Consider the following 26,620-nt stretch of genomic DNA (forward strand, 5'->3'; position numbering starts at 1 on the left):
GATGGACAGAAAGATGGGGAGGATATTGGCATTAACAAAACCCCAAATGTTGAACAGCTCAACACTTGTTAAATGGAGGTGTCGACAGGCAGAAGGACTGGGGACATGACTTGGGGAGACTAGTCAGGCTCCAGAATAACTTGAGTCATTGAAGACAGGCTTGAAAAGAGGATTAGGGCAGATTGTAAGGGCTTTAGTGGGCCTTCCACGCCAACGCGCCCATAATGGCTTTCTAGGAAGGAGCGCTATTGTTTGCTTATCTATTGTTCACTTGTGCTTGGTGCTGGGCCTCGTGGTGAACCACATACAGCTCTGCCTTTGTCACTGCCCACTTGTTATTTCAGAAACACCGAATGCTGGCAGCTGTTGCATCAGTATGTTGGGAGCACAAGACTGAAAACGGGGCAGAGACTAGATTGGGGGTAGTGGCAATAGAGGGAGTGATGAAAAGGCCAGAATAAAAACAAAGCAGGAGGATCGGGAAACTGCCTGGCATATTGAGTGATAGAGACGACCTGGTAGCCATTGAAGAGGCTACATCAATTTGAGGCATGTTGACTGTGAAGATTTCAGCCTGGCCCTCTGTAAGTAGTTTGTGGATAGCTGAGCATATGGAACTGAACCAGGGAGAGGTCAGGACCAGATTCTGCAGAGTGATAACAGTTGAAGCCACCAGAGAAGGGAGCCAGCTCTGACAGAGTCACAGCCTCCAGTGTAGACGGTAGGAGGAAGTGATGCCCCCCAGGACCCCCCAGACTGAAGACCAAGTGAGGCCTGGGCAGTTTGGAGGCTGGCCGTGTACTAGCTTGATTTGAACATTATGCACAGTTTATGTATAAAATGTGAAGGTCTGTGAAGTTCCATGCATGTTCCCATGTATCTGCTTGCCCTTGCAGTCTTTTCGGGAACTAGCCAAGTCAGAAGGAAAAGGAAGTTGGGGAGAAGGAGGCCTGAGCAAAGGCTGTTAACTGGATCTTGAGAAGTTTAGTGGGGCCTCTGAGAGTGCCGGAAGACGTCTACTTATTGTGGGAAACGGCAGATGCCGACCTTCCTGGGCAAAGTTTAGACGTGAGAGACAAAAACCTGAGAGATCCAGAACCTTTGATTCTCCCCCCATAACCTTTTGTCAACACCCAGTTCTTTCCATGTCAGGAATTGGCAATGTGGCCTACTTAGTTATTAAATGACAAGCCTAGAGGTCACTCTCCATTCCTCTTCTTTCTTTATCCTCTGCATCTTTTTTTTTTGTTTGTTTTTTGGCAACTCCAGTTGAGTCTGTTTCCAGAATATGTTGTTAATCTGCTTTCTGCATCTTCATGACTCTTCTCTGTTCCTCGGGTTCACTTATGCTCTCCCGCTAATCCCTACTCACAGAAGCCAGAGTGACCTTCTTAAAATGTAATCCAGGTCACATCACTCTGTGGCTGAAAATCCTTCAAAGGCTTTGCATTGTGATTAGAATAAAATCCAGGCCCCCTGCTGGAATATACAGTCTACCTTGCCAGCCCTCTGGCCTTTCTTGCTCTACTCTCCCCCTCTAATCTCACCAGACAGTTGTTTATACATACCAGGTTCCTTGTCTTGGAGCTGGGCACATGGTGTCCGCCTGTTTTTGTAATGGAACGAGCCTTCCAGGCAGAGGGAATGGCCAGAGCAAAGCCATTGGCGCTGAGCTTCCGTGTTTCAGGATTGGAAATAAGGAAGGTCAGGCCACAGCATCGAGAGAATCATGGTGAGGAGGTCAGATTTTCTTCTAGGTGCCATGGAGGGGTTTTAAGCAGAGAAGTGATGTGGAGAATAGACTGTGGGAAGATGAGGGGACTTGAAGGTTAGGAAGCCATTGCTAGTGTGGTATCCAAAACATGGTATGCTTTCGTGGTATGTGTTGAATTAATGATTGCAAAGGGGAAAATGGACCTAGATACAACAGTTGGAGGTGGAAAGAAGAATGTATGCTTGCAGTGGTATCTCTCTGAGTTGCCTTTGTGTCCCCAGATCATTAGACCATGGGCTAGTCTAGCCAATGCCACCCTCATACTTCACCTCCAGAGCAATGGAATGGTGGACTGCACAGCTTTCTTTGAGTGAGGGCGAAGGCGAAGGCAGAGGAATTGCCACTGGAGCAGAGAGTCTTGCATCCTCACTCCAGCATGGGGTGTAGTCCTGGGGTGAAGTCCTGGGGTGCCTGGGCTGGTGCTCAGCGGGGGGTGGGGGGGGGACTGCCGGAGTCAAGGATTTTGATATATACACATCCCTGGAGTGTTTACCTTTTGCTTTTTGTGTTCTTGTTTCCCTTGTTTGGCCTGGAGCTGTCACAGGGTGGGGATGTCTCTGCCGTATAGAAGGCCCCTCGCCCCCAACATTTGTTTCCCCTGTCAGAACAGAGACCCTCAGCCCAGAGAAACCTCCTTTGCCCCATCAGTCAACAGTGAGACTGTGAGGTGAAATTTTTTATTTATGTTGAGGATAAAGTGTTTGAATTATGGCTTTTCCGAGCTGCGTGGTTGTCTTTGCTTTTTAAAGATTTAGTATTTATTTTTCTGGTTATGAAAGTTTCATGTGCTTATTATGTACAATTTGCAAGTTACAGAGAAGTAACAGAAACAAAGTATCTCCTATATACCAACAATTGGAAATGTACTAAAACATTAGCAATTGTTATTTCCCATTTATCTGGAACACAATACATACCTAACCATGTGTATATTCGTATGAATATCCAGAATTGATACTGTTCATAATACGATAACTTTTTGTGGCTATTTCTTCATTGGTTTTATAGACGGTTTCCAGTTTTTCCACAGTCAAAAATAATGCCAAGGTAAATATCTTTGTGCTTTAGTTTTTGTATTTGTCTCTGACTAGTGTTAGTTCTTGGGTGTAGAAAATTTTAAGATTCCTGACAATGCTACCAAATGGTCTCCTAGAATTGTACCAAATTATGCTTTTTTCCAGCAGTGTGATTATATAGCTCTCACCACATCCTGTTTGTCATTGTGCATTTTGATGGAAACAAAGCACCTTTCTCCTTTCTTTGCCACTCAGATATCTTCTGATGGTGTGTATTCTGTGGGCAAGTGTGTGTGCTAGGAGTGGTCAGTCACAGCATCGCTTTGCTAACCCCATTTCTGGAAGCCTCTGGGTCTCTACCTCAGCCTCTGGTCTGAGGGGAGTTGAAGAGAGGATGTTTTGGTGGGTGATTGACTTTGCAGGAAGCTTGATGGACATGGCCCCTCCAGAGTGTCAGGCAGGCTCTCCATGGTGGTTCTGCTAAGTGTGACTCCATCTGGCTGGCAGGCAGGTGGAGCTTTGGCAAAGTGGCTGGGTAAAAGGCATGCCAAGTGTTTTAGAGGGAACTGGAATCTAAAATTTGGGATGTGGCAAGGGAATGACAGAGGTATCAGGTATCTTTCTAAATTAGAGCCATTTTGTTTGCAATATTGATCCTTTAAATTGTAGAGTACTGGGCAAAATCAGATTTCTGTTTTGGGCCCGTAAGAACATTTTGAGAATTCTCTTAACAGTCAGAGAATCGTAGAATGAGGGTAGAAGGGACCTTAAAAGATTGGTCTTCATTTGATAAATAACAGAAAGGTTTATTTCCAAAGTAAGGGGGAAAGGAAGACTCTGCATTTTATTTTGGGGCTCTCACTTGTTGGCCTCAACCAAAAAAAATAGTAAATTTCACTTTGTGCTCTGAAACTTTTTGTCTCTTTGTTCAGGGCATGATGCAAGATGTGAGGTCACCTTAGATTATCTGAAAAACCAGCTGCTTCTCACTGAGGGACGTGACAAGCTGCAGCTCACAGACATAGGTGTGCCCGGAAAGTTTCTGGAAACCCGTGAAGCATCCTAGTAACAGAGATATTGTCAGGGGTATAAATGGCGTTTTAGCATCCTGGCGTGGCTGGAGGTGGAAGCTGGTCATGAAGCTCTGGGCTCAAGTTCTGTTTTGCCATTTACTCGTGCTGTAACTTTGGGCAATCACTTTCCTCAGGGCTTTCCATTTTCTAAGAAATGAGGGGTTGGTCCACCCCATGCTTATGGCACCATTTCTGAGAGGGCCTGTCTTTATCCCCTGACACTTCCAGACTTCCCTGATGCTGGTGTGAAGTGTGAGTAGATGGCGCCTTAGCTAGGAGTCTGATGCTGAGAGAGCTGTGTGAGGGGAGCAGCTGTGTGTGTGCAGCCGCTAGCCCATAGCAGCTCCTTGAAAGGAAACATTGGATTATTTCCATCTCTGTTCACTAGTGCCCAGCACAGGTGCACCTATGTGACCTGTGACGACCCCCTACCCAGGTACTGCCCAGGTGGTTCTACAGCAGCCCCCTTACTGCTGTGAGCACTGGGGCTCCTATTGCAAAGTCTTTTCAAAACCAGTGAGACCATCTGTGGAGACTAAAGAAGCCATTCAAATGGACACCTTTATTTTGCTTTGTATTTTATTTTGCTTTGTATTTTGGTTCTGGGGTACTTTGAGCTTCGTGGTACTGTTCTGACTCTAATCATGGAAGAGTGAGGAAATCTTGCAGGCCAGCTGATATGGCAAGCAGGCTCTGTGTTTCCAATTCTGGGGTTGTTGGGAGGTATCACCTCAGGAAAACTTGAATAAGAGCATCCCCCACTTCTCGGCACTGGGAGGGAGCTGGGCTGCTGGAGACAAGGAGATGGATTTGATACGGTTGACATTTTTTGCTCAATGTCTTTGATAAGTTGGTAGAGAAGGCCAGGGAGGAGGATGGGTGACGAGAAGAGGGCAGAGGTCAAGGTCGAGCTCCCCAGCTGGCCCGGCATCATCTAATCAAAGCAGCCACCTTGGCGGATGGAATAGCCAGTATAGAAGGGAGAGGCCCCTTGGTGTAATCTGGGGGGATGTTGATCTTTCTGTACGGTCACGACTAGTGGTTATCGTGTGTTTGGCACGCATTGAAACCACTTCGTTTTCCTTTCCATGATGGTAGGAGGGTGGGACAGCTTCAGCAGGGGACCTTTGTTCTTTTGTGAGCGTCTCTGGGATCACCTTTGCCAGGATGTGGAGGAGAGCCCCCTGCCGGTGTTGCGGTCCCCGTCTGGGTGGTCCCAGCTTGGGATCAGATAAGCCTCCGTTCAAACCCCAACAATGTCTTTTGCCAGAAATGAGCCCTTGGTAGGGTATTCATCCTCTCCATGCCATCACCTGTCAGATGGGCTGGGACAGGGAATGCAAGTATCCTCTCACCTCTGCATAGCTGCTTGCTGGTGCCTGGGCACTAGAATGCAATAAATTCCAGTGATGATTATGCTACTCAAATCAGTGCCTGTTTATACCAACCATTGTACTGATGATAACCCCCCCTTCTCCTCCAGGCGACTGGACAGGGGACAAGTTCTGAATGCAAAGGGCTCGAGTCCACAGACCTCTGTTACCTGGTCCTCCCCCGTCTTCACCCCCTGGTGTTCCTAGAACGCTCTCTTTCCACCCTTAGTTTCAGATGAAGAGAAGAAAGAGAAAAATATTAAGTCAGAAAAACTGTGTGCAAGAGTCTTCATCTATAGTCATCTGAGGAGACCAGGTTAACACAAATGGAGCAAATAGGATCCCATAAAAACAATGTGAGGTATGATAACAAAATAACACACAAAACTACACTTAGACCTCTTGGATCTCTGTTGATAATGAGTTTTCCTTTCAGGTCAGAGCCCTTGGAGATATTGCCACAAGTTTCTAAAGGGTTTGAAGGAGTTGGGAGCCACTGAGTCAACATGTCAGTCACAAACAATGCATGGTGTTTGTAGCTAAACCTCTTCCTAAATCCATACGGTGGTCACCCCTTCTGCCACTACTTTGGGCTTTGAATTTTTATATTTTTCTTAAATAGATTCAATTTCAAGGAATAAAAATTTGTCATTATCTAGGAAACTCAAGAAAATATTCCACAGGCCTGATTGAAACTTAAAGAATTTTAGAAACAGCTTGAGTAATAGCATTGTCGGACCAAGTGTGGTCTTAATGGACCTCTGTGGAGAGGATAATACTCATTGGCTAGGGGAATGCTTGTGGTTTGTTGGGAATCATTTACAGTACAGTCATGCCCTGTGGTAATGCAGCGCCATCTGTAGCCACTGGCAGAGTCAGGAAAGAGATGCTAGTGGTGGCTCAAGCACGCTGATGGTCAACGGACGTTTGGTCATGACCCCTACTGCTGCAGGCTGCGCTACCCATGCTGTCTTTTGACAAGGTCCTGGCATTGGGGGAGACCCAAGAAGAGGGGAGTTCCTGCACTTCCCAGTAGATCTGAACTAGGGAGTCTCCACAGCAACGCCTGCTAATACTCCTCTGTTTGTTCTTGGTTAATGCAAACTTAAGTTAGTTATAAATTGGCTTGTGAAAACCTAATTCGGACCCAGGTGACAATTGGCTTATTGTTCTTACGCATGAACTATCACAAAAGAAATAAAAATTGTTAAACATATAGTTAGGATAGAAATGTCCTGGCCCTGAGAACTAGGGAACAAGCTGCCCTGAACCAACTGTGCTTGGAAACCATAGCCTAACCTGGAGGGTACATGTTTGTGGCAACGGTACATTTCCTGGTGTATGCAAAAGGTCAACAGTTCGCAGGATGTGTGGAGGTTAGGTTTTTCTAGTTAAAAGTTAGACTTCTGTAGAATTAAAACAGTATTAATGAGTTACTTTAGACCACTTTGAAGTAATTGATAAATAGGCTGGATGAGCTGAGTGCTAGGGAATGGGTTGATTTTAGTAATAAAGCATTCAACAGTGGACTTTCATGCCCACTGCGAAATTAGGAAAGCTTGACAGGATGATTGATTGTTACTGAACATCGTGCTGTCTTAGACAACTGATCATGCTAGAAAATGAGTTGTACCAAGGAGAATAATCGTCCCCGTTGTTTTTCTTAATCAGATTAAAGAAGTGCCCTTTTGTAGTATGAGATCAAGAGGGTCTCTGTATGTTCATGAGAAAATATGTAATGATTGTCTCTGTTCTGCTTTGATGCTTATGTTGATGTAATATCTCCGCTCGCCTTAAGGTGTAAAGACACACTGAAACCCTCAGCAGGAGATACTGCACCAGAGAGAGTGTCAGTGTCTCCTCACTACCTCATTTACCTCATCTCCACTTCCTCTCAGTCCCCCAAGTTTCGCCGACACCGTCCTCTCCTTTCAGGGACTCCTGACACGACATTCTGCTGGAGCGGGTCTCCAGCACCCTACAACTTTCTAGCTATGGGTCCAATGTCTATGGATCTTATTTTCCTTATGTTAAAAACTAGACTAATAATGTCTATCATGCTGCCTTAATAAGGCTTGTGAGGAGGGGCAAATATAATGATGACAGTGAAAGCACTTTTAAATGTAGATGTAGCAAGTAATTTGAATCATAATCCAGTGAACTGACTATAATTTTGGGCAAGGTAGGGGAGATGATGCCACTTCTGTGCACTCCACAGTGTTGGGTAGGGGTGAAATGATCCCATCCACGAGGACAAGAGGTATGATCCAATAACTTATAGAGATGTGATCCAATAAATTATAACTGGACAACAAGATAAAACAACAGTTGATGGGGAGAGAGTTCTCTCTGGGAAGGCTTCCTGGGGAAGTGGTGGCTTCTGAGCTGACTGTGAGAAATGAGTCTGGTTTTGCCAGAAGGCCAAGAGGAAGGGGTGGGACACTTGAAGTAGGGAGGACTAGAGGAACAGAGGCCCGGAGGCCTCACCTGTTTTCTGAGAGGGCGATTCCAGAACTACCTTTCTTCTCTTCAGAAAGCCAGTTCTATGCCTACACACATGCTGCCTGCCAGACATGGACACATGTTTATAGCGCTCACTGCCGACATAACAGAGAGTTATAAACATGTCACTTCTTCCTCCTCCCGCCCCCCAACCTGACCTCCCTTTGCTTGTTAATGGCCCATTCATTTCCCTGTCTCACATTCAGAACTTTAAAGATCTTTGTCTTTTGCCACCTTTTCTCTCTCACATGGGATCACCAATAGCTCTTCCCTCTTCCCTTCTTTCCTTCCTTCTTCTGAATCCTACCAGTGCACCAAATTCCTTGTGGGCAGTGGGCTACCTGGGCTGTCAAGATGTGATGTCTGCATTGGGGTCAGGAAGCTGCAGTTTGGCTCCAACCGTCGCTGGTGAGGTTCCCTGGAAGCCCCCGTCAGGACGTGGCCTCTGACCTTTCTGGCTTCCCTCTCAGAATGTAGAAGCTGTTTCTGTGTCACTCTCTCTGCTCCTTTTGCTCTGTTTTTCTTACCCTTCATTCTTCCTCTGTTTCTGTATATTTTTTTAAGTTGGACTTTTGTTACACTCAGACAGACCTGGGTTGGGGAGTAGCCTTGGGGAATGTACTTAATCTCCCTAGAGCTCAGTCCTTATCAGGAGAAGAGAGGGATAGCGTGGTGTCCGCCTCCTGGCCGGCTGTGTGACTAGCCCTGGCCATCCAGGGGGAGTTCTTAGCCCTTTGCCCGCGGGAGCAGGCGCTACAGGCTGTGTGCTGCTGTGATCATCGCGTCACCTACTGTGGCGGGTGCCTCTTCTTAATCTTCCCTTGCCTTATTTCTCTCTCCCTCTGTAAGTTTCTCCCTTTTGTTTCATTTCGCTTTTCAGCTCCCTTCCTTTCTTCTCCCTCTGTTTCTTAACCAACTATGCATACAATTGTTTTGTAAAATATTGAATAATGTCAGATTTCCTAACCTTGATTTGGAAAGCCTGTTAGTAAATTTTTCATTTATCCCGTTAAAAGCCTCGGGGCTCCTGGTGATCACCCGGAGCAGGGGCGGCAGTGGCGACCTTTCCTCCCAGGTCAGGCCTCGGTCCTGGTGCAGCTCCAGGTGCACATTTTCTAACACGGTGAACTTCCCAGATGAATGATGTTGCTGTGATTTCCTTAGAGACTGGACCATTTCATAAGGGTCTTTAGGACAGAACTTATAACAGTCAGCCACCGGGGCCCAGGGGAGTTAGCGCCGGGGCTACATCTCATGATGTTCGCCCTGCCCTCGCCCCGGTAGCTGGCCCCCCTCTTCCTGCCCCACTTCTCCCAGCCTCTCCCCCTCTTCCCCCTTGGAACCAGGATGTTTTTCCTTGCTTTTTATTGTTTCACTAACCTGGCACGCCTTCTTTGGTGGAGCCCTGCCACCAGGCTTCCTCTTTTGGTGTGTGTGCATGTTGGGGTGACAACATGGAGACAGGCCTGTCCCCCTGCCCTGGTGCCTCCTGGGTTTCACCTCTACGGGGAGCTGCCACTCCCACTCTTTTCTCAAAACTCACTTTGCTAAAGAACCTCCTCTCTGTTCCTCTGCTGGGTGTTTATTTTTCAAAGGGGAAGCAGGGGCCTCCCTGGTGGCCTAGAAGTTAAGTCTAAGTGCTATGGCTGATATGGCCTGAGTTCGATCCTCGGCCAGGGAGGTGACCCACATGGCACAGCAAACCTCTCCTGTCTCGCCTGCTGCTCCCCTCAGCAGTGTATTTCACTCAGTCTGTCTGTTCTGTTCCCTGCTCTGTCTCTGCTGGGTCCTCTCACCTTACCCCCAAAACCCCCTCACTCCACACCTCTGGCCTACACTCCAGTTCTTCCACTCAAATAAAAAAAAAAAAAAAAATTTAAAAAGAAAGTGGAGGCAGCAAGGGAGATGCCCCCCAGGAACAAGGTGGGCATCCCAGAAAGCCTTTCATTTACTTTTTTTAACCCAATGGGAATCTTTTGTTCTTCAACCATGGGGCTTTTTCTCAAGGCCTTTTTTTTAAGCCTACAGAGTATTTTTGTAACTGAGAGCTCAAGGTCACATCAAGATTGTTCATCTTTCACTCCTGTCTGAGTAGGCCTCTTCCTTCCTTAGCACCCCTAAAGCCACCTCGGGAGCGATTCTGTTTCTGGAAGCCTGACTCCAACCCTGGGGCCCAGGTCAGTCTGACCCTGGGCTACACCTCCGTCCTGCAGGCCTTCCCCTCTCCCCAGACGATGCTCAGCTGGACAAAAGCCTCCGTTCTTACTGGGAGGGGAGGAGAGTGTGCCTTGTGAGCTTTATACTTTTCATTACTAGATGCCGTTCCAGGGGAATCTTATTTAAAAATCAAATCATTGAATCTCAAGTTCAAACACTTCTCAGTGTGTATGGTTTTCCTTAGGGCTGCTCCTTTCAGGGTAAGAACAAGGAAGGAAATGAAACTCCCCGAGAGCCCTGGACAGTCCAGATTGAGGGCTGAGCCTTTTGTTCACACAAACTCATTTGGCTTCTAAACGTCCTCCACCCAGAATCATTACATCCGCAGGAGCATTTCAAAACACAGCCCAGAGTGACCGAGCTGAGTGGGCGGCCTCTTTTCTGGTGAGATGGCAGTCACCTTCCTTCCACACCCCCAGGGTTCCTGCCTGCCCCAAAATATCCTGCCTGAACAAGCTGCCTCTATTGGAGGATTTCCAGGGTGAAGGCAGTGAGGCCGAGAGGCCCCTGCTGTGGAAGGCTGGTTATCTGGAGTAGGTGGAAAGCTGTGGAAGGGAGGAGGGGACTTTGGCCTCAGCCCTGCAGCTTCTAAGCTCCCAGGGCCTCTTCTCACACCTGGGCGGTACTATAGTGACTGATGTGTATGGTTCAGCTCTCTTGGAGATTCCACAGTGTCTTGTGTATATTCGAATATACTTAAGCCATAAAATTTACCATTTCAACCACTTTTAAGTATACTGCTCATTAGCATTGAGTACACACGTGTTGTATAACCATTACCGTCACCCATTTCTAGAACTTTTTTGTTATCTCTAATAGAAACTCATAAAGTAGTAACTCCCGAGTCCTTCCTTCACCCCCAGTGAAGGGGGTGCTAACCTCTATTCTATACTCTGTCCTTTTGAATATTCTAGGTACCTCATATAAGTGAAATCATATAATGTTCGTCCTTTTCTGTCTGACTTCCCTCACTCTACCATGTTTTCAAGGTTCACCCATATTGAAACGTTTCAGAATTTCTTTCCTTTTTAAAGGCTGAATAATATTCCATCATATGTATGTACTACATTTTATTTATCCATCCATCCATCAGCAGGTATTTGGGTTGTTTCCTCTTTTTGGCTACTGTGAATAATGCCTCCAATTTCTCCTCATCCTCACCAATACCAGTTCTTTTCCATTTTTTAAATAGCCATCCTATTTAAATTTTTTTAAAGATTTATTTATTTATATAAGAACCGGGGTATAGGCCAGATGCGCAGGAGGGTGAGAGGATTCACCAGAGACAGAGTGGGGTACAGAACAGGCAGACTGACGAAATACATTGCTGAGGGGAGCAGTGGGCGAGACAGGAGAGGTCTGCTACGCCATGTGGGATTCTCCCGCGTGGCGGGGATCGAACCCGCGCTGCAGAGGCTGCGGACAGCTTCACAGCACAGCGCTCAACCGCCTGCACCACCAGAGAGTCCCCACCTATTTAAATATTTATTAAAAATTTATTTTTTTAGTTCATACTTGCCACTCATTGCCTATATTGTGGGTTTGGAACTTGGGCCCCAGTCCTGTGATCCTGAGGGTCAGACTAGTTGGTTGCTAAGTTGGACTCTAAAGGCAGAGGTCACGTTTAGAAAGGGATAGAGGCACCAAAGACACCTCAGCCTATTTCTCAACTTTGGCCAGAATAAATGATACAAAGGAATATGGATGCTGGCTCGTGAAGTGGTCCACATGCCATGAATTAGTTTGGAAAGAGCTGTCTGAGTTTCTTTCTTTTTAGTTCTCACTGGTTTCTTTGGATGTGGTTAATTAGCAAAGATAACAGAATAAAAACTTGGCTCTCATATCTGCTCTGCCACTTATTTTCTGGGTTATTTTGGGCAAATGACCTCAGTACTGAGCCTCTGTCTTCTCTTCTATAAAATGGGGCAAGAATTCTTATCTTGCATGCCACTCAGAATATCAGGATCTAACAGGATAACTTAGTCCTCCTAAATTATCCCAAAAAGTGCTTTGCAGATTGTAAATGTGTGGGATTTTTAATGTGATCTCCTGAGTATAGAAGCATAATTTCATTCTCCTGCAAAGTTCCTGTGAACATATCCTGTGCCTTTGTGTCATACCTAAAAGGGGATTAAAGAGGAAGGAGGACAAACAGTTTCTCTTTTCTGTCTCTTTCTTTCCCTCCCTGTGTGAACACTTGAATCCTAGGAATATCTTTTAAAATTTCCCAGATATCCATCTTCATGGTTATTGGAATCCATGCTGGTGCATGCAGCAGTGTAGATACAAAGCACCCAGCTCCATACCTCTCCTAAGAGAGTTCTCCCTCTCAGGATGCCAGGACAGCTCTAAGGGGGAGTCATGAATGGGAATTCTGGAAATTCTATAGGTGGGGGCAGTGTGTTACTATCCCCGAACCTTTCTCTCATGAACCTTAAGCCCTAGAAACCTGCCCTTCATCACACTCTGAAATGCCCTGTGGACTCTGGTTGACTCATCTCTGGCCTTTTTACAGCCTGGTAGCCATGGCCTCTCTCTGCTACTCTCAGTCCTCACCATCTCCTTGGCCCCTACTTTTCATCATGATACCTTCCCTTGTCATTTGTCTCTCTTACCAGCTCTCCTGCTCCCTTCAAATTCATTTCCCCCCCATTTTGTCCTTGAACCCCACTTTTCCCTTCATATGCCATTTTCCTCTTACCTGATACCCCCAAGTCTGTAATTGGTTGTCAGACATTTCTATGTGGAAGTTATGACATCACCATAAATTTCACATTTCAAAAACAAGCTTTTCTTGTTCCTCATACTCTTTCTCCATTCTGTCTGTAATCTTTCTTAAATTATCTTCCTTCTCATGATCCATGCAAATCGTCTGAGTTAGAAGCTGACTTCGAAGTCCCCTTTCTCAGACTTCCAGCCAATAATGTGCAGCTGTTATCAGACCAAGTCTGTGTGATTCCAAAGCCCTGAGACAGGCACGATCTCATTCCTCTTAGGAGAAGCAGGGCGGTGCAGTTGTGCTCAAGTGAGGTCTTGTGTCCCAGCTCACCGGTCAGCACCTTTGAAGCCCCATATCACAGATAAGGTGGGGGTGTGATGGACAACACCTGGGTTCTGCTGTTGAGCCAGTGACTTTAAACAATCAATCTTTCTGCCCCTCAGTTTCCACATGTGACCCACTTGACCGACGGGCATGTGCTGTCAATGAGATAAAGCATGTAGAAAACACTTAGGCACTTGATAGTGAAATCTGAATCTAGATGAAGGGAAATGAAAATAAAGGGTTCTCTCTTCAACTCTGTGCCCCAGAAACATGAGACTGTAGCTGGCGGCAGTTGACATGGGGCCTGCAGTCGTGGTAAATGGTGCAGTGTGGGGGTGGTTGGGCCCTGCGGGAGGAAATTGCCTCTTCGGATGACAGGGCACACTCCCCATACACGCCCACTCCACTGCTCAGAGACAATGCAAGTTGAAAAGCCCCAAATCGTGGGGTGGGTGGTGAGGAGTTGACTCTGTAGCAGCTGCTAATTAGGAAATCCTCCTCCCAGCAGTGCTAGCATTCCTGATGATGCTGGTTCACAAACAGATGTTTTGGAACGTTAAGACACTGCAGAAGTGGAAGTTGTCAACTTGGAGACAAAAAAAAAAAAAAAGCCCACAACAAAACAACCAGGCAAAGCAATAAAACTTGTTAATTTACTCTCCATTCATGGTGCAAGGGAAAGTGATGGCCTGACACAGAGCTGAGCTCAGAAGAGAATGGTCTATCCATCCCAAAAGATACCTGGGAAATGAGACACCTAAGCACCAGTGTGTGGCTGACTGGTGTGGCTCAGTTGCTGTGCGGTGTGAAAGTGTTGGAATAATCATCTCTGACTGCCTGGGGAAGGGCAGGTGAGGTTAGCAGCCGGGACTTCCCTTGAATGTCGCGTGGAGTGAATGTCTTCTGCTTACTCCTCTTCTGGCCCAGGCCCCTGGGGCCTGAGCCGGCCCCTCTCTTTTCTACTTACCCTTGCACCAAGGTTAAAAAAAATGCATAAATAAATAAAATAAATCTTTTAAAAATTGAGAATTATCCCTTAATAACTTGTTTATATCACTCACTGTGTACCAGGAATTGTTCAAAGCTTACATGTGTGTACTTTGTCATAAGCCAGTGTAGCCGGTGCTGTGATTATCCCCATTACACAGCTGCAGAGGTGAAGGCACAGAGAAATCACATATCTCACCTATGGACATAGGGCATGTTAGTGGGGGAGCCAGAAGCCTAACCCTGACAGCCTCACTTTTAGCCACAGTCTGTGTTCCCCACCATTCTCTTATGGGGGTGCAGCGGTTGAGCACTGGGCTGCGAAGCTGCCCGCAGCCTCAGCCGCGCCAGTTCTATCCCTGGTCACCGGTGAGGGTCCCACATGGCGCGCAGACCTCTCCTGCCGCCCGCTGCTCCCCTCAGCAGTGTACTTCGGTCCTTCTGCCTGTTCTGTTCCCCGCTCTGGCTCTGGTGAATTCTCTCACCCTCCCGTGCTTCTGACTGTACCCAGTGCTTGTATAAATAAATAAATAAATCTTTAAAAAAACAAACAAACAAAAAAGAACCAGTGCAGGCATGGAACTGAAGCAGACTCCTTTCCCTTTTTTTTTTTTTAATATATCATTTTTCATTTTTGTACAATGTATGCATTTTCATCTTGGTTATAGTCCCCATGAAATTTCCACCACCCATTCACTCATGAACCATCACCATGGTCCTTTGTGCTCTTCCCTTCTTGATGGGGGGACCTTTATATCAAGGACAAAGAATCACAGGGTGTGGCTAAAACAGGCAGCTTCTCAGTGTTGCTTTCTGTGTTCCTGAGAGAAGAAAGGGAATAAAACTAAAGGTAAGAGCTTCTCTCCAATCAGGCAGCTGTGGGCCCCATGACTTAGAAGAGGGTGGAGGTGGCACTACAAGCCTCATGTCTCCCAGGTCAGCAGAGTCCAGAAGTGGCTGTACTGACCAGGGATGTGGCCCTCTCTGACCAGGCCACCAGCTATGACTGTGACTGGTGCCAGGAGTGGTTAGGCTTCTTGCGTCCTTCAGCTGGGAAAGACCACTGCATGCTTATGTTTTAAAACTGGCCCCTGAGCCCAAACCTACACTCTGTATTATGAGCCAATTTTAAATTTCAAGTCTATAGGCTTCCACACCTCAGGGGGCAAATAAAGCCAAGATGGCTTCCATTCCTTTTACCAGGATACAACCCTTTTATGTTCTTTCTCTTCAGAGGCACATTTTTTTTTTACAGACATTACTTTTAATAACATGGGGTCATATGGTTTGTAATGTATGTTTTCACTTAATAATGGGTGAGCATAACACATATCTAAAATTGTATTATTAATATATTTTTGTCAGTCCTTTAATATTTTGTTGTTCTCATTACAGAAATTTAGGTTTTTTCCAATTTTTATTATTATAAACAAGGCTATGATAAACTTCCTTATGCCTGAAACTTTGTGCACTTCCTTAGTAATTCCCTTGAAATTAATTTCCAGAAAGGAATTCCTGGATCAAAAATACAAGCTAGTTTTTAAGGCTTTTTAAGGCTAAATTTCTCCCGAGAAACTTTGTACCAATTATATTCTTTTTTTTTTTAAGATTTATTTATGCATACAAGAACTGTGGTACAGGCCAGAGGTGCAGGAGTGTGAGAAGATTCACCAGAGACAGAGTGGGGAACAGAACAGGCGGATTGACTGAAATACATTGCTAAAGGGGAGCAGCAGGAGAAAGGAGAGGTCTGCTGCACCATGTGGGTCAGCTCCCTGGCCAGGGAAGAATTTGTGTTACAATGGCCACCAATAACTTCATAGTGCTTAGACTTAGCCCCTTGCGCCACCATGGGGCCCTAATTACATTCATGCCAATATTGTATGAATATCCTTTTTCTGTACTGCAATGGCATTAGGTATTATAATTTTTAACCCCTGCCAATTTGATAAGCAGAAATAATAAACACAAAAAATTTAGAAGACTTTTCTAGTTTGGGTTTGTATTTCATTTCTTTCCAGTAATATTTTCATGTATTTATTTTCTGGGTATGTGTGTGCTCATATTAATGGTACATTTGTATTTTTGCCTGAGATGTATGTCTAGGAATTTGAAGAAATTTTTCATGTACTGAGGATGTTAAAATGTTATCACATACTGCAGACATTTATCTGGTTATTCAGCTTTTTAAAATTTTTATTTTTATCAAGTTTATACATAATTTGAGGATCCAAGTATTTTTTTTAAGATTTATTTATTTTATGCATATAAGAACTGGGGTACAGGCCAGAGGTGCAGGGGGTGAGAGGATTCACTAGAGACAGAGTGGGGAACAGAACATGCAGATTGACTGAAGTACACTGCTGAGGGGAGCAGTGGGCAAGACAGGAGAGGTCTGCTGTGCCATGTGGGTTAGCTTCCTGGCAGGCCGGGTTTCGAACCTGTGCTGCAGTGGCTGGGATAGCTTAATAGTGCTGTGTCTTTAACTTCTGCGCCACCAGGGAGGAGGCCTGATCCAAGTATGTTTTGTAAGGTTTATGAAAAGCCTTACCACCCCCTGCCATCATCATTTATTTCCTGATTTCCTAAATCAACTACTTTCCATGCTTTTAACTGATTCTTCAGTAACTATGTCCATATCTCTAAATAACATGCTTAGAATTCTATTTATTGACTTTTTATTTTGGTTTTAGGCAATATTCACTGCTTCTCCTCTGTGGAAATTTTATATCATTCTGAGCTCTACCAGTTTCGAAGTGATACACTCTTTCTATTCTTTAAGGCCAGCTTGAGGAACTTTAAAATGCATTTTGAGGGCCTCCCTGGTGGCGCAGCAGTTGAGCGCTGGGTTGCGAAGCTGCCTGCGGACTTTGCGGCGCCGGTTCGATCCCCGGCTGCTCCCCGGCCACTGGAGGAGGGTCCCACATGGCGCGCAGACCTCTCCTGCCGCCCGCTGCTCCCCTCAGCAGTGTACTTCGGTCCTTCTGCCTGCTCTGCTCCCCGCTCTAGCTCTGGTGAATTCTCTCACCCTCCCGCGCTTCTGACTGTACCCAGTGCATGTACAAACAAACAAATAAATACATAAATAAATAAAAATACATGCCTCTCTTTAAAAAAAAAAAATGCATTTTGACACAATTAAAAATTATGTTTCTCCCATATAACATAATTCTATCTCCCCCTGTTAACTTACCTTAACATTGTTATGCAGGATTTGCTCTAGTTTCTTTTATTAATCCCACAAATGAGAAATTATTGCTTTGTAAATCCAATGTTTACTTTAGATTGATGCACATATTTACCATTTCTTTGCTCTTTATTTCTTCTTGCATCTTATATCTTTCATCTAGGATTGTTTTCGCTCTGCCCTTCCATAATTTTCCTCGAGTGAAGGTGGTTGATAAACTTAATTTTGAAGGATAATGTTTCTATTTTGGTATATGTGTTGCCAAGCCAGCACTAAAAATGTTTCTATTTTGAAAGATCGTCTCAAGATGTTTTTGAAAGACAGTTTTGCTGAGTATACAATTCCATTTTTTTCCTCTGAGCACACAGAAAATATCCACTCTCTTTTGGCTTCCATTGTTGCTGTTGAAAATGAGCTGTTACTCTAATTGTCATCTTCTGCAGATGATTTTTCTTTTTTTTCCCTGCTGGTTTCTTTTTTACATCCTAGTTTTTGTCTGTGACTTTCTGCCGCTTAACTGATTTGAGCATATACATGAATATATATAACTGATATGAGCACATATATACACATATACATGTAACACATCTCGCTCTGTCTATCTGTCTATCTATCTTTCTACCTTATAAGGTTTTGTTGGGTTTCCTTTGTCTGAGGATTCATACTTCTCTATCAGTTCTGGAAAATTCTTAGCCATCACCTTTTAGTATATAGCCTTTTCTCCTTTCTCTTCACCTAGGACTCCACTTAGATATGTGTTGGACTTTCACATTCTATTTTTCTCTTCACCTCTTTTTCATATTTTCTATCTTTTTATCTCATCTTTTGTCTTGTAACCTTTTTTTAATTAGAAAGTAAGACTTAATAATTATATTGTTTATAAAGCTACATGAAAAGAAAGAAGAAATGGAAAGTTATAGGGAAAAAGTGACTGTAAATAATGACCAAAAAGATCTGAAAGAACTCTAAATGGAAATTACAGAAATGAAAAAAAAAATCTTAGTTCTTAAGATTAATTTGTATTAAGATTAATTACCTATCTAACCATATCTGACTTGCTATTGAGTTTCCTAATTTCAATTATATATTTTTCTTTTCTTAATTACTTTTTCAGACATTTACATGTGTATATAGCTTAGGAGTTAAAGTTTTATTCCTGTAGGTGCACATGGTCCTCTCACCCTCCACCAAAACTTCCTTGCTGATGTCCTGCCCTTACCTCTCCTCCCTCCCCCCATTCCTTCTGGTAACTAGTATATTTTTTCACAGAGCCTGACAATTATTTTTGCTGTGTTTTGCCAATATGTGTTCTTTGCTTATTTTTATTCCATAAATAAGTGAAACCATCCAGCATCTATCTTTCACTTTCTGACTTACTTAGCACAATCACCTCAAGATCCATTTTGTCCCAAAAGGTGCTATTTCATCTTTTTAACAGCAGAGTAGTATTTCATTGAGTACATATTCCACAATTTCTTCATCCAGTCAATTGTTGTTGAGCACTTGTTGGTTTGGTGACTTGACTATTGTGGGTAGTGCTGCTATGAACATAGGAGTGCATAAATCTTTTTGAGTTTTCATATTCTTTGAGTAAATAGCTAACTGAGTCATATGATATTTCCATTTTTTAAAAAGTTATCTCCATACTGTGTTCCATAGAAGCTGCACCAAATTAGATTCCCACTGACAGTGGGTGAGCATTCCTTTTTCTCCATGTCCTCATCAATCTTTGTTGCTTTTATTCTTTTTGGTATAGCTATTCTCACAGGAGTGAGGTGATATCTCATGTGGTTTGTCTCGCATTTCCTTTATAATAAGTGATTTTGTACATTTTTCATGTACCTGTAGACCTCCTTAGTGATATGGGTTCATTTTGTTGTTGAGCTATATAATTACTTTATATATTTTGGAAAGTAAACCTTTTTCAGACATGTGATTTGCAAATATCTTTGCCCTATGTTGTCTAGTTTCAATTTTTTCCTAATTTCAATTTTTTTTGTTTCTAGAATTTCCATTTAGATTTTTTTTTCAAATTGTTTTAGTCAGATAGTAGTCTCTTTTTCCTCTCAGTTTTGATGTACTTCTTTTCATGTAGTTTCATATTCCTGTATTCTTTGATTGTTAAATAATTCCAGTACTTGAAGTCTTTGCTCGTCTAGTTTACTGACTTTTGCTCATGCCCTTTTTCCTTGCATATATTGTAGGTTTTGACTGTGATTTTTACTGCTTAGAATTTTTTCAGTAAATGATGCAACTGGATTGAAGGCGTGTTTATCTAAGAAACATTCGTGTTTGTTTCTGCCAGTTACCAGGAGGCACCATATATCAGGACCATATTTTTCTCCTGGTCATTAATAGGGTATGTTTGATATAATTTACATACCATAACATTTACCCTTTTAAATAACTGTGCAACTCTGTGGTTTTTTAGTGTATTCACAAGGTCTAGTACACTTTTAAATACATCCTTGATTTGAGTTAGACTGCACAACTAACGTAAATTTATTGCTGTATACCCTTATGAGAGCTAACTTCATGGTTACAAATTCTTGAATGAGATTTATTTTTCTTTCACCTAAAACCATGATTGAAGGACCAGAGTTCCTTATGGGGCAAATTTGTTTCTACTTGCTTCATACTTGAGGAATTACCCTAATCCCAGCTTTATACAGGGTTTCCTTTCAGATTCCCTCCTTGAAAGTTTTGCCTTTTTTCTCCTACATCCCTTTAGCCAATAGGAGTTCAAGGGCACAAATGTTGAGCAGGTGCCCCAGAGCAGCTGCTGGCCTCAGACTTAGCTCACCTCTCTGAAGTCTAACTCTCAGTTCATTTTTGGCCTCAGAAGATTTAATTCTTTACTTACTTAGCAGCAATGCATATATATATATATATATATATATATATATATATATATATATGTTTCAGCATTTTTTGGTTGTTTTAAGTGTCAGGGTTCTTTGGGATACTACAGGACTATCATCTGTCTTTCAATTTTATATGTAATGTGCATTTTTTCCTCTCTTCTTCTTCCATCTTCAGTCAAGCCTCCAGGGAAAGAGCGTTAGCCATATTCTGTCTTCAAGGCCATTCTTTTCCTTGTGGAATTTCTTGAGCTTACTGGGGTCTGGGACTTCCACTCCCTGCTCCCCAAAAAAGGGGATGTTGCTGCTTCCTCAGAGACCCAGCCACACTCAGCAATGGCCATCTTTCATTTCATCCTGTCTTAAGGCTGCAATAGAACTAAATTCATTTCTTTCCCATTGCTCATGCTTACCAGCTATAAGATATGGGTTCTTAGTCTATTCTGCTAACCCACAATTTTTTTCTGCTTTCTTTTGAGAATAATTTTTCTCATTATGCCCAATTAACCAAGAGGACAGAGGACATCCTCAAACCCTTCTGCCACCTCTTGAGAAGGCAGCTTCCTTTGCAGCTCAGACAGGAAGAACAAAGGGAACATGCCATCTGGGTCACTGTTGGCCATCACCTCAGATCTCAAGTTCAAATTATAGACTTGATTGCTGCCGCTGGGAACACCCTTCCACATCCCATTTCTAGCTAAGTGTGGGCTTTGCCTGTCTCGGACTGGGCCCTAGAGCCCAGATGCGTGGACAACTTCCCTCCTCCTCCAGGAAGCTTCTGTTAATTATCACTTACAGGAAACAGAATAGGAAGCATAAAAACAGTAATTCTCAAGGGACTTTGGGAGGAAATAGTTCCCTTAGGAAAGTTTGTCAGAATCTCTAATGGAAGTTTTTATAGTCCCCACTGTTTCTGGTAGGAGTGGACAGAATGGGGACAAATTCAAGATCCATTGACTTGAACTGCACTGTCCAATATGATGGCCACTAGCTAGAAAGGCTGTTGGGTTCTTGAAGCGGGGCTAATAAAATGCTCACTGGATTTTAAATGTTTCGTACTGAAAAAGAATACAAAATATTTCATCCATTTTTATATCAGTTGCATATTGCAATGGTACTATTTTGGATGTGTCAAATTAAATAACATATTTACTAAAATTATTTTCACATATTTTTGTTTACTTTAAAAAATGTAGCTACTAAAAAGTTTAAAGTTACATATGTGACATGCATTTTGGCACACTTTATGTATTTCTTGGACAGTGCTAATCTACAATAGGTGATAACTTGTTCTTTTTCGGAGTGTGTACATATGTGCATGTCTGTGTGTGCGAGATATTTTGAGTCAAATTGTATGTTCTACCTGCATGCTCTACTGGCTAGATGCTTGGCTATTTTTGCCTGACTCAAATAGGTAGAAGTGACTTCATATATCCCTGCGGAGTTTTCTTAGCAGTGCCCACAGCTCCCAATCCTAAGCAGAAAGAAAATATCATTTGCAAATGGGGAATGTTAAAATGGATTTTTCAGTGAGTTATATAATCAGCAATAACCAAGTAATCCTTGTCTTCATCATTGTTCTCTAGAAATTCATTGCCCCCCATTAGCATGTGTAGTTTATATTCACTTCCATATTAGCTTGGGTGGACAGGGAAACAGCTCTTTGGTTTTGGTGTTATCTTTTCAGGGGCCCAGCTCTGGCCTGTAAGAGCAAACTTTTCTAAGGTAAAAGGGCAACTTTTCCCAGATGGACTTGACATCCCACCCACCTTCTTAGTCCTTGAATCTTCTGGCTTGACAAGTGACACTTGACACTACTGATGATTTCCTCTATGCCCAGTTTTATCCCCAATTTTATCTTCATTCTCACAGCATTTTTGTTTTAGATTTATTTATTTATTTATACAAGCGCTGGGTACAGTCAGAAGCGCAGGAGGATGAGAGAATTCACTAGAGCCAGAGTGGGGAACAGAACAGACAGATTGACAAAACACACTGCTGAGGGGAGCAGCGGGCGCAGCAGGAGAGGTCTGCGCACCATGTGGGACCCTCGCCAGCCAGCGGACGGGGATTGAGCTGGCACTGCAGGGATATAGAACCAGCGCTGCAGAGTGTGGGCAGCTTCGCAGCCCAGCACTCAACTGCTGTGCCACCGGGGAGGCCCCTCATAGCATTTTTAACTAATGCCCTGTTTGCCATCATCTTGGGTGATGTGGAAGTAAAGGATCACAAATACGTTTTTCAACTTATATAAATACCTTTCTAATTTATAGACCTCAAGTAATAATTCATACCAATAAGCGATATTTCCTCAGCACCCCTGAACTGGAAATAAGGAGAAAGGAGACTTTGCTCTATCAACAGCACTTTCTCCTTTTACCGAGCATAGCTGAGGGTTGAGAGACTTGCCTGGCGCAGGCTGCCTGCTGATTTGGGTGAAGAACATGACCTCTGCCTGTGCTTCCTCTGCCTCTTCTGCAAAATGGGCAGAATAAGAGCACCTTCCTCTGACCTTGTGCAAGGATGGAATGAATGAATAATCGCCAGACACTTATATCTTTTTGGCACATACACACACGTGCTTTTGTCATTATTAGTTTTATTTAAGATGATACTCTAAATTCTATCTTGAAGCTTATTGTTTTCACTCAGTGATATCTATAGATTCTTTCCTTATTATAACATGATTTTAATGACCGTGTAGAACCCTTTCATGTGGATACACTTCAATTGATTTAATTGATCTCTGGCTGTTGGAGTTTTAGGTTCTTTTCTATTCCCTTCCTTCCTTCCCTCCCTTATCCTTCCTTTCCCCATATTTTTTTTTTTGTTATAAACAATGATGCAATAATGAATGTCTGTTTAGCCACATTCTTTTTTTTTTTTTTTTTGTGGGACCCTCGCCGGCGGCCGGGGAACAAACGAACCGGTGCTGCTGAGGCTGCGGGCAGCCTCGCAGCCCAGCGCTCAACTGCTGCGCCACCGGGGAGGCCCTTATCCACATTCTTAAGTAATTCCTTAGGAATTAAATTTAAAGAAAATGAAATTACTATATCAAACCTACTTACATTACTAAGCTTTTAGTATTGCCAAACCCTTGACATTTTTCCCCCCAAAAGTGTGCATGTTCCACTTCATAGCTACAAGAGTAAGCATGAGGATTAAGAGCTGGTAACTTTTACCTTCCTACCACCAAGAAGCCCAATTTATAGTCTTGGTGCTTTAAAAGTGCTTCTTTCCCTCTTATCACCTGACCTTAGACCTCTATCCCCCTGGCCCCTTCCTGAGCTGCCCAGACACCAGAGTACAAGTACTCTTCCTGGACCCCTGTATTGATCTCTTTCCTTCAAGTAAATTTAATCCTATCTAGATTGTTGCCTCATAATTTCTTCCAATGGACTGCAAGAATAATTACTGTGGGAAAAATGTGAAATTATTTTGTTTGAATCCATTTCTTTAATGATGTATTCACTTATGCTGACTTTTCTGAAGGTTTACTTTTCAGAAGCCAGCAAGTTCTCACTTGTCCATTTTTCTTACTGTTTTAGCTGCTATGAGAGGCCATTGGCCAGAAAGTAACAGTGAACCCCATGTAGAAAACATCACCTTTGATCAGAACCAAGTGGACTTTTCAACAGTGACCTCCAAAGAGGTTGTTCTTGTTCAGACCTTTGGAAAGAACCATGCTTCTTCAGATGCTACAGAAAACTTCTCTCTACAAACTGAAACAGCAAATGCTGAAGGCAGAAATGACTTTTCAAGGAGAACAAATTTCACCATTTCTCTTGAAGGCCCTGAGATAGCAACAGTTCTGACATCCCAGAGCAGCACCTTGGGTGAGTTTGTATTCACTTCATTCATGTGTGTCCAGTCTTGGAAAACAAAATTTCTCCAGTCTCCCCTCCATACCCCACACCCATCCTGAGCCATGTTACCCATCTAAAAGTCCTGGAATGGGGGGTGTCCAATTTGTGCTTTAATCTGTATCTGGGCATGCTGGGAAGAGTGACTGAGTGTTTTGTAGTGTATTATATTGTATTGTGTGGGTCAAATGGTTGTTCTTGCTTCCATCTGCATGTCTCAGTGGTTTGCCATTTTTAGCAAAGGATTTCAAGAAGGGACTGTGGCTGAATGAGCAAGATTTGATTGAGGAAGAGAAGACAAGGGCACCTACCACATAACAGCATGTCTGGTCCCTCAGTTCTCACAGAAAGCCAGTGAATGTGATTTTCATTTCAGGAATTTGGAAACTGAAGCTCAGAGAAATTAATGATTCCTGTGTGACTAGATCAAAAAGCTAACAGGTTTCAGAACTGGGATTTGAGCCTAAGTCTTTGGGCAGGGGCAGCTGAGGAATGGGATGCTCAGATTATGTGAGTGAAGATACAGAAGAGGGAAGCCTCTTTGTGGGGCAGAAAGGCCAGCAGCCTGCCTTGGGGGCTGGCACAGAGAGGAGAGGAGCAATGAGTAGGTGGATTGTATGGAGGGTTATGAACAGTCATGGAGGGTTTTGAAAACCAGGCAGATTAGATTTGGAGTGGTGGGAAGGATCACTGAAGGTTTTTGAGCAAAGCAGTGACATGATTAAATGGAATTTGAGGAGGATCCACCTGGTAGTCAGGAATAAGATGTCTGGGGTGGGAGGTGAGGTGCAGAGAACCTGGAATCAGAGGTACCACCCAGGCTGAGGAGAAATCCAGTCACCAGATGCTAAGGTAGGGCCCAGTGGCTTTGGGGAGAGAAGGAACTGACATAAGAGAGTCTTCGCAGAGGGGAATTGATAGGTCGAAGCCATCAAGGGTATCCCCAGCTTTCCTCCACTGACAGGAGGCGGTGGGAGCGGGGCGGGTAGAGGGCAGTGTGACCTTGTTGTGTGTCCCACCCGTGGTGGCTACAGGGCCTAGACAGCCTGCACGTCGTGCCGCCTGGTTTTGTTTATCATCCAGATATTGGGACGTTTGTTTCTGTTGAATTCAAGTAAATTCTGGCACAACGCTGTAGAGTGGAGAGGTGGATGAATCGTGATCATCAGAAACTCATCTCTGATTCCATGTCATCCTGTCCTAAGCCTCAGTGTGTTCCTTTTATGAGAATTTTACCACAAATGAAAAATCTTTATGGAATCTAAAAGCAGTCTTTCTCTTAGATTGTCCTCTCTCATTCAGGAGTTGATTTTTCATAGGATGAATACTTGCTCCTAATTTCTTCTCATGTCCGTATTTTATCCAAGTCACAGTTGAGCCCGTGAAAAGGTTACTCAGATGTTTGGAGGCCTGCTGGTGGGATTTTCACTCTTGCCCTCTACTTTCAGCTTTGGGAAGGCCTCGCCTGCCATCCAGCAGTTCAGGATCAGAAGGTAGAACTATCCCTTCTCAAGAGGAGAGCAGGACACCCCAGGGAACCCTGGTGCGGGGGATGGGGCTCCCAGAAGAAGCGACCTCGCACACCCATGTGGCTGCCACTTCGGTTGTGAGCCAGTCCTCTGCTCCTGCTTTGGAGATGGGAGAAGAGACCACAGTCTCCAGGAAGAGCAACTCCTTGCGAACAGAGCGCTCCTGGGCCTATTTTTCCAGGACTTCCTCCCCTGACTCTGACCATGTCTCTTGTGAGTACTACTGACTCAGAATAACACATGCATGTGTGTTGTTAGCTGGTTCCATATGTTAGCCTGTTAGCTGGTTCCAGGTGCTCGGGAAGAGACATTAAGCATTTGGGGTAAAAGTAGAATTTGCATAATTTTATTCAGTATTAAATTCATCTTTAAAATATTTAGAAGTTTACTTAAACTGTATAAGGAGGACAATAATAGTTGATCTGGTGGCTACTCTGGGCCTTTCTGTCCACCAACCCTACTTTTCCCCTCCCCTCCCACGCACACATGTACAACAAAGACCAGGTGTTGGGTTGAGTCTTCACTGGAGGCCTCGACTAGATGAATGAAATGGTGAGCATTATGTCATTCCACTAGGGGTCAGATCTGTATTTCTTCATTATTGCCCAAGTGTTCCCTCAGTGGCAAAGATAACAGAGGTACACATTTTCTAAGCATCATTTAAAAAAACACGATGCAATATAGATGTTTGCAAAGTATGTATTAGGAACTGCAGTGGGGAGTTCTCACCATTCCAGTTTCCAGCCAGCAGTTAAATTTCACTCAGCTACTCCATCTTCACAAAGCTTTTCTTCAACTCTGATCCTCTGTGCAGTTCACCTTGTCACACGAGTCACCTAATACCCATCTACCCAGATAGGCTGGATTCCTCTTGAGGGCACATGCTATGTATATTCTCTCGGGTCCCCCACTGCCCCAAAACAAGGTGCTGTTGATAGTAGTGGGGCTTAGTGTGTGCCCAAGTATCACACAGCAAATCTAGCACCTGCCAAAGAGAATGTTAAAAGTCCTGCCCACCTTCTTTTTTCAGAGGCTGCGAGTTGCATGCTTTCTCAGCCCCCTGCCATAGGGAGCAGAGCAGGAAGGATTAGAATATTCTTGGGAAATAGAGGTTATGCTGCTTCAGAAATTGCCATTTCAAAATTTTTTTAGGTCAGAGGTTTTTTAGAAGTACTTTGCAAGGCTAGGAGTTTGG

General features: G+C 43.8%; 1 protein-coding gene across 2 annotated transcripts in view; it reads left to right on the forward strand.

The window, feature by feature from the left end:
- HEG1 (heart development protein with EGF like domains 1) overlaps nt 1-26,620 on the forward strand; it is an 87,657-nt gene that overhangs the window by 5,723 nt on the left and 55,314 nt on the right. For both annotated transcript variants that reach the window (XM_037525405.2, XM_054700502.1), the window contains exons 2-3: nt 23,582-23,869; nt 25,345-25,638. In XM_037525405.2, the coding sequence (XP_037381302.1) occupies nt 23,582-23,869; nt 25,345-25,638 (582 nt within the window). The remainder of the gene's footprint in view (nt 1-23,581; nt 23,870-25,344; nt 25,639-26,620) is intronic.

Source organism: Talpa occidentalis, unplaced genomic scaffold (genome assembly GCF_014898055.3).
Source record: "Talpa occidentalis isolate TD23 unplaced genomic scaffold, MPIMG_talOcc4v2.1 talOcc4.4, whole genome shotgun sequence".
NCBI lineage: Eukaryota > Metazoa > Chordata > Mammalia > Eulipotyphla > Talpidae > Talpa > Talpa occidentalis.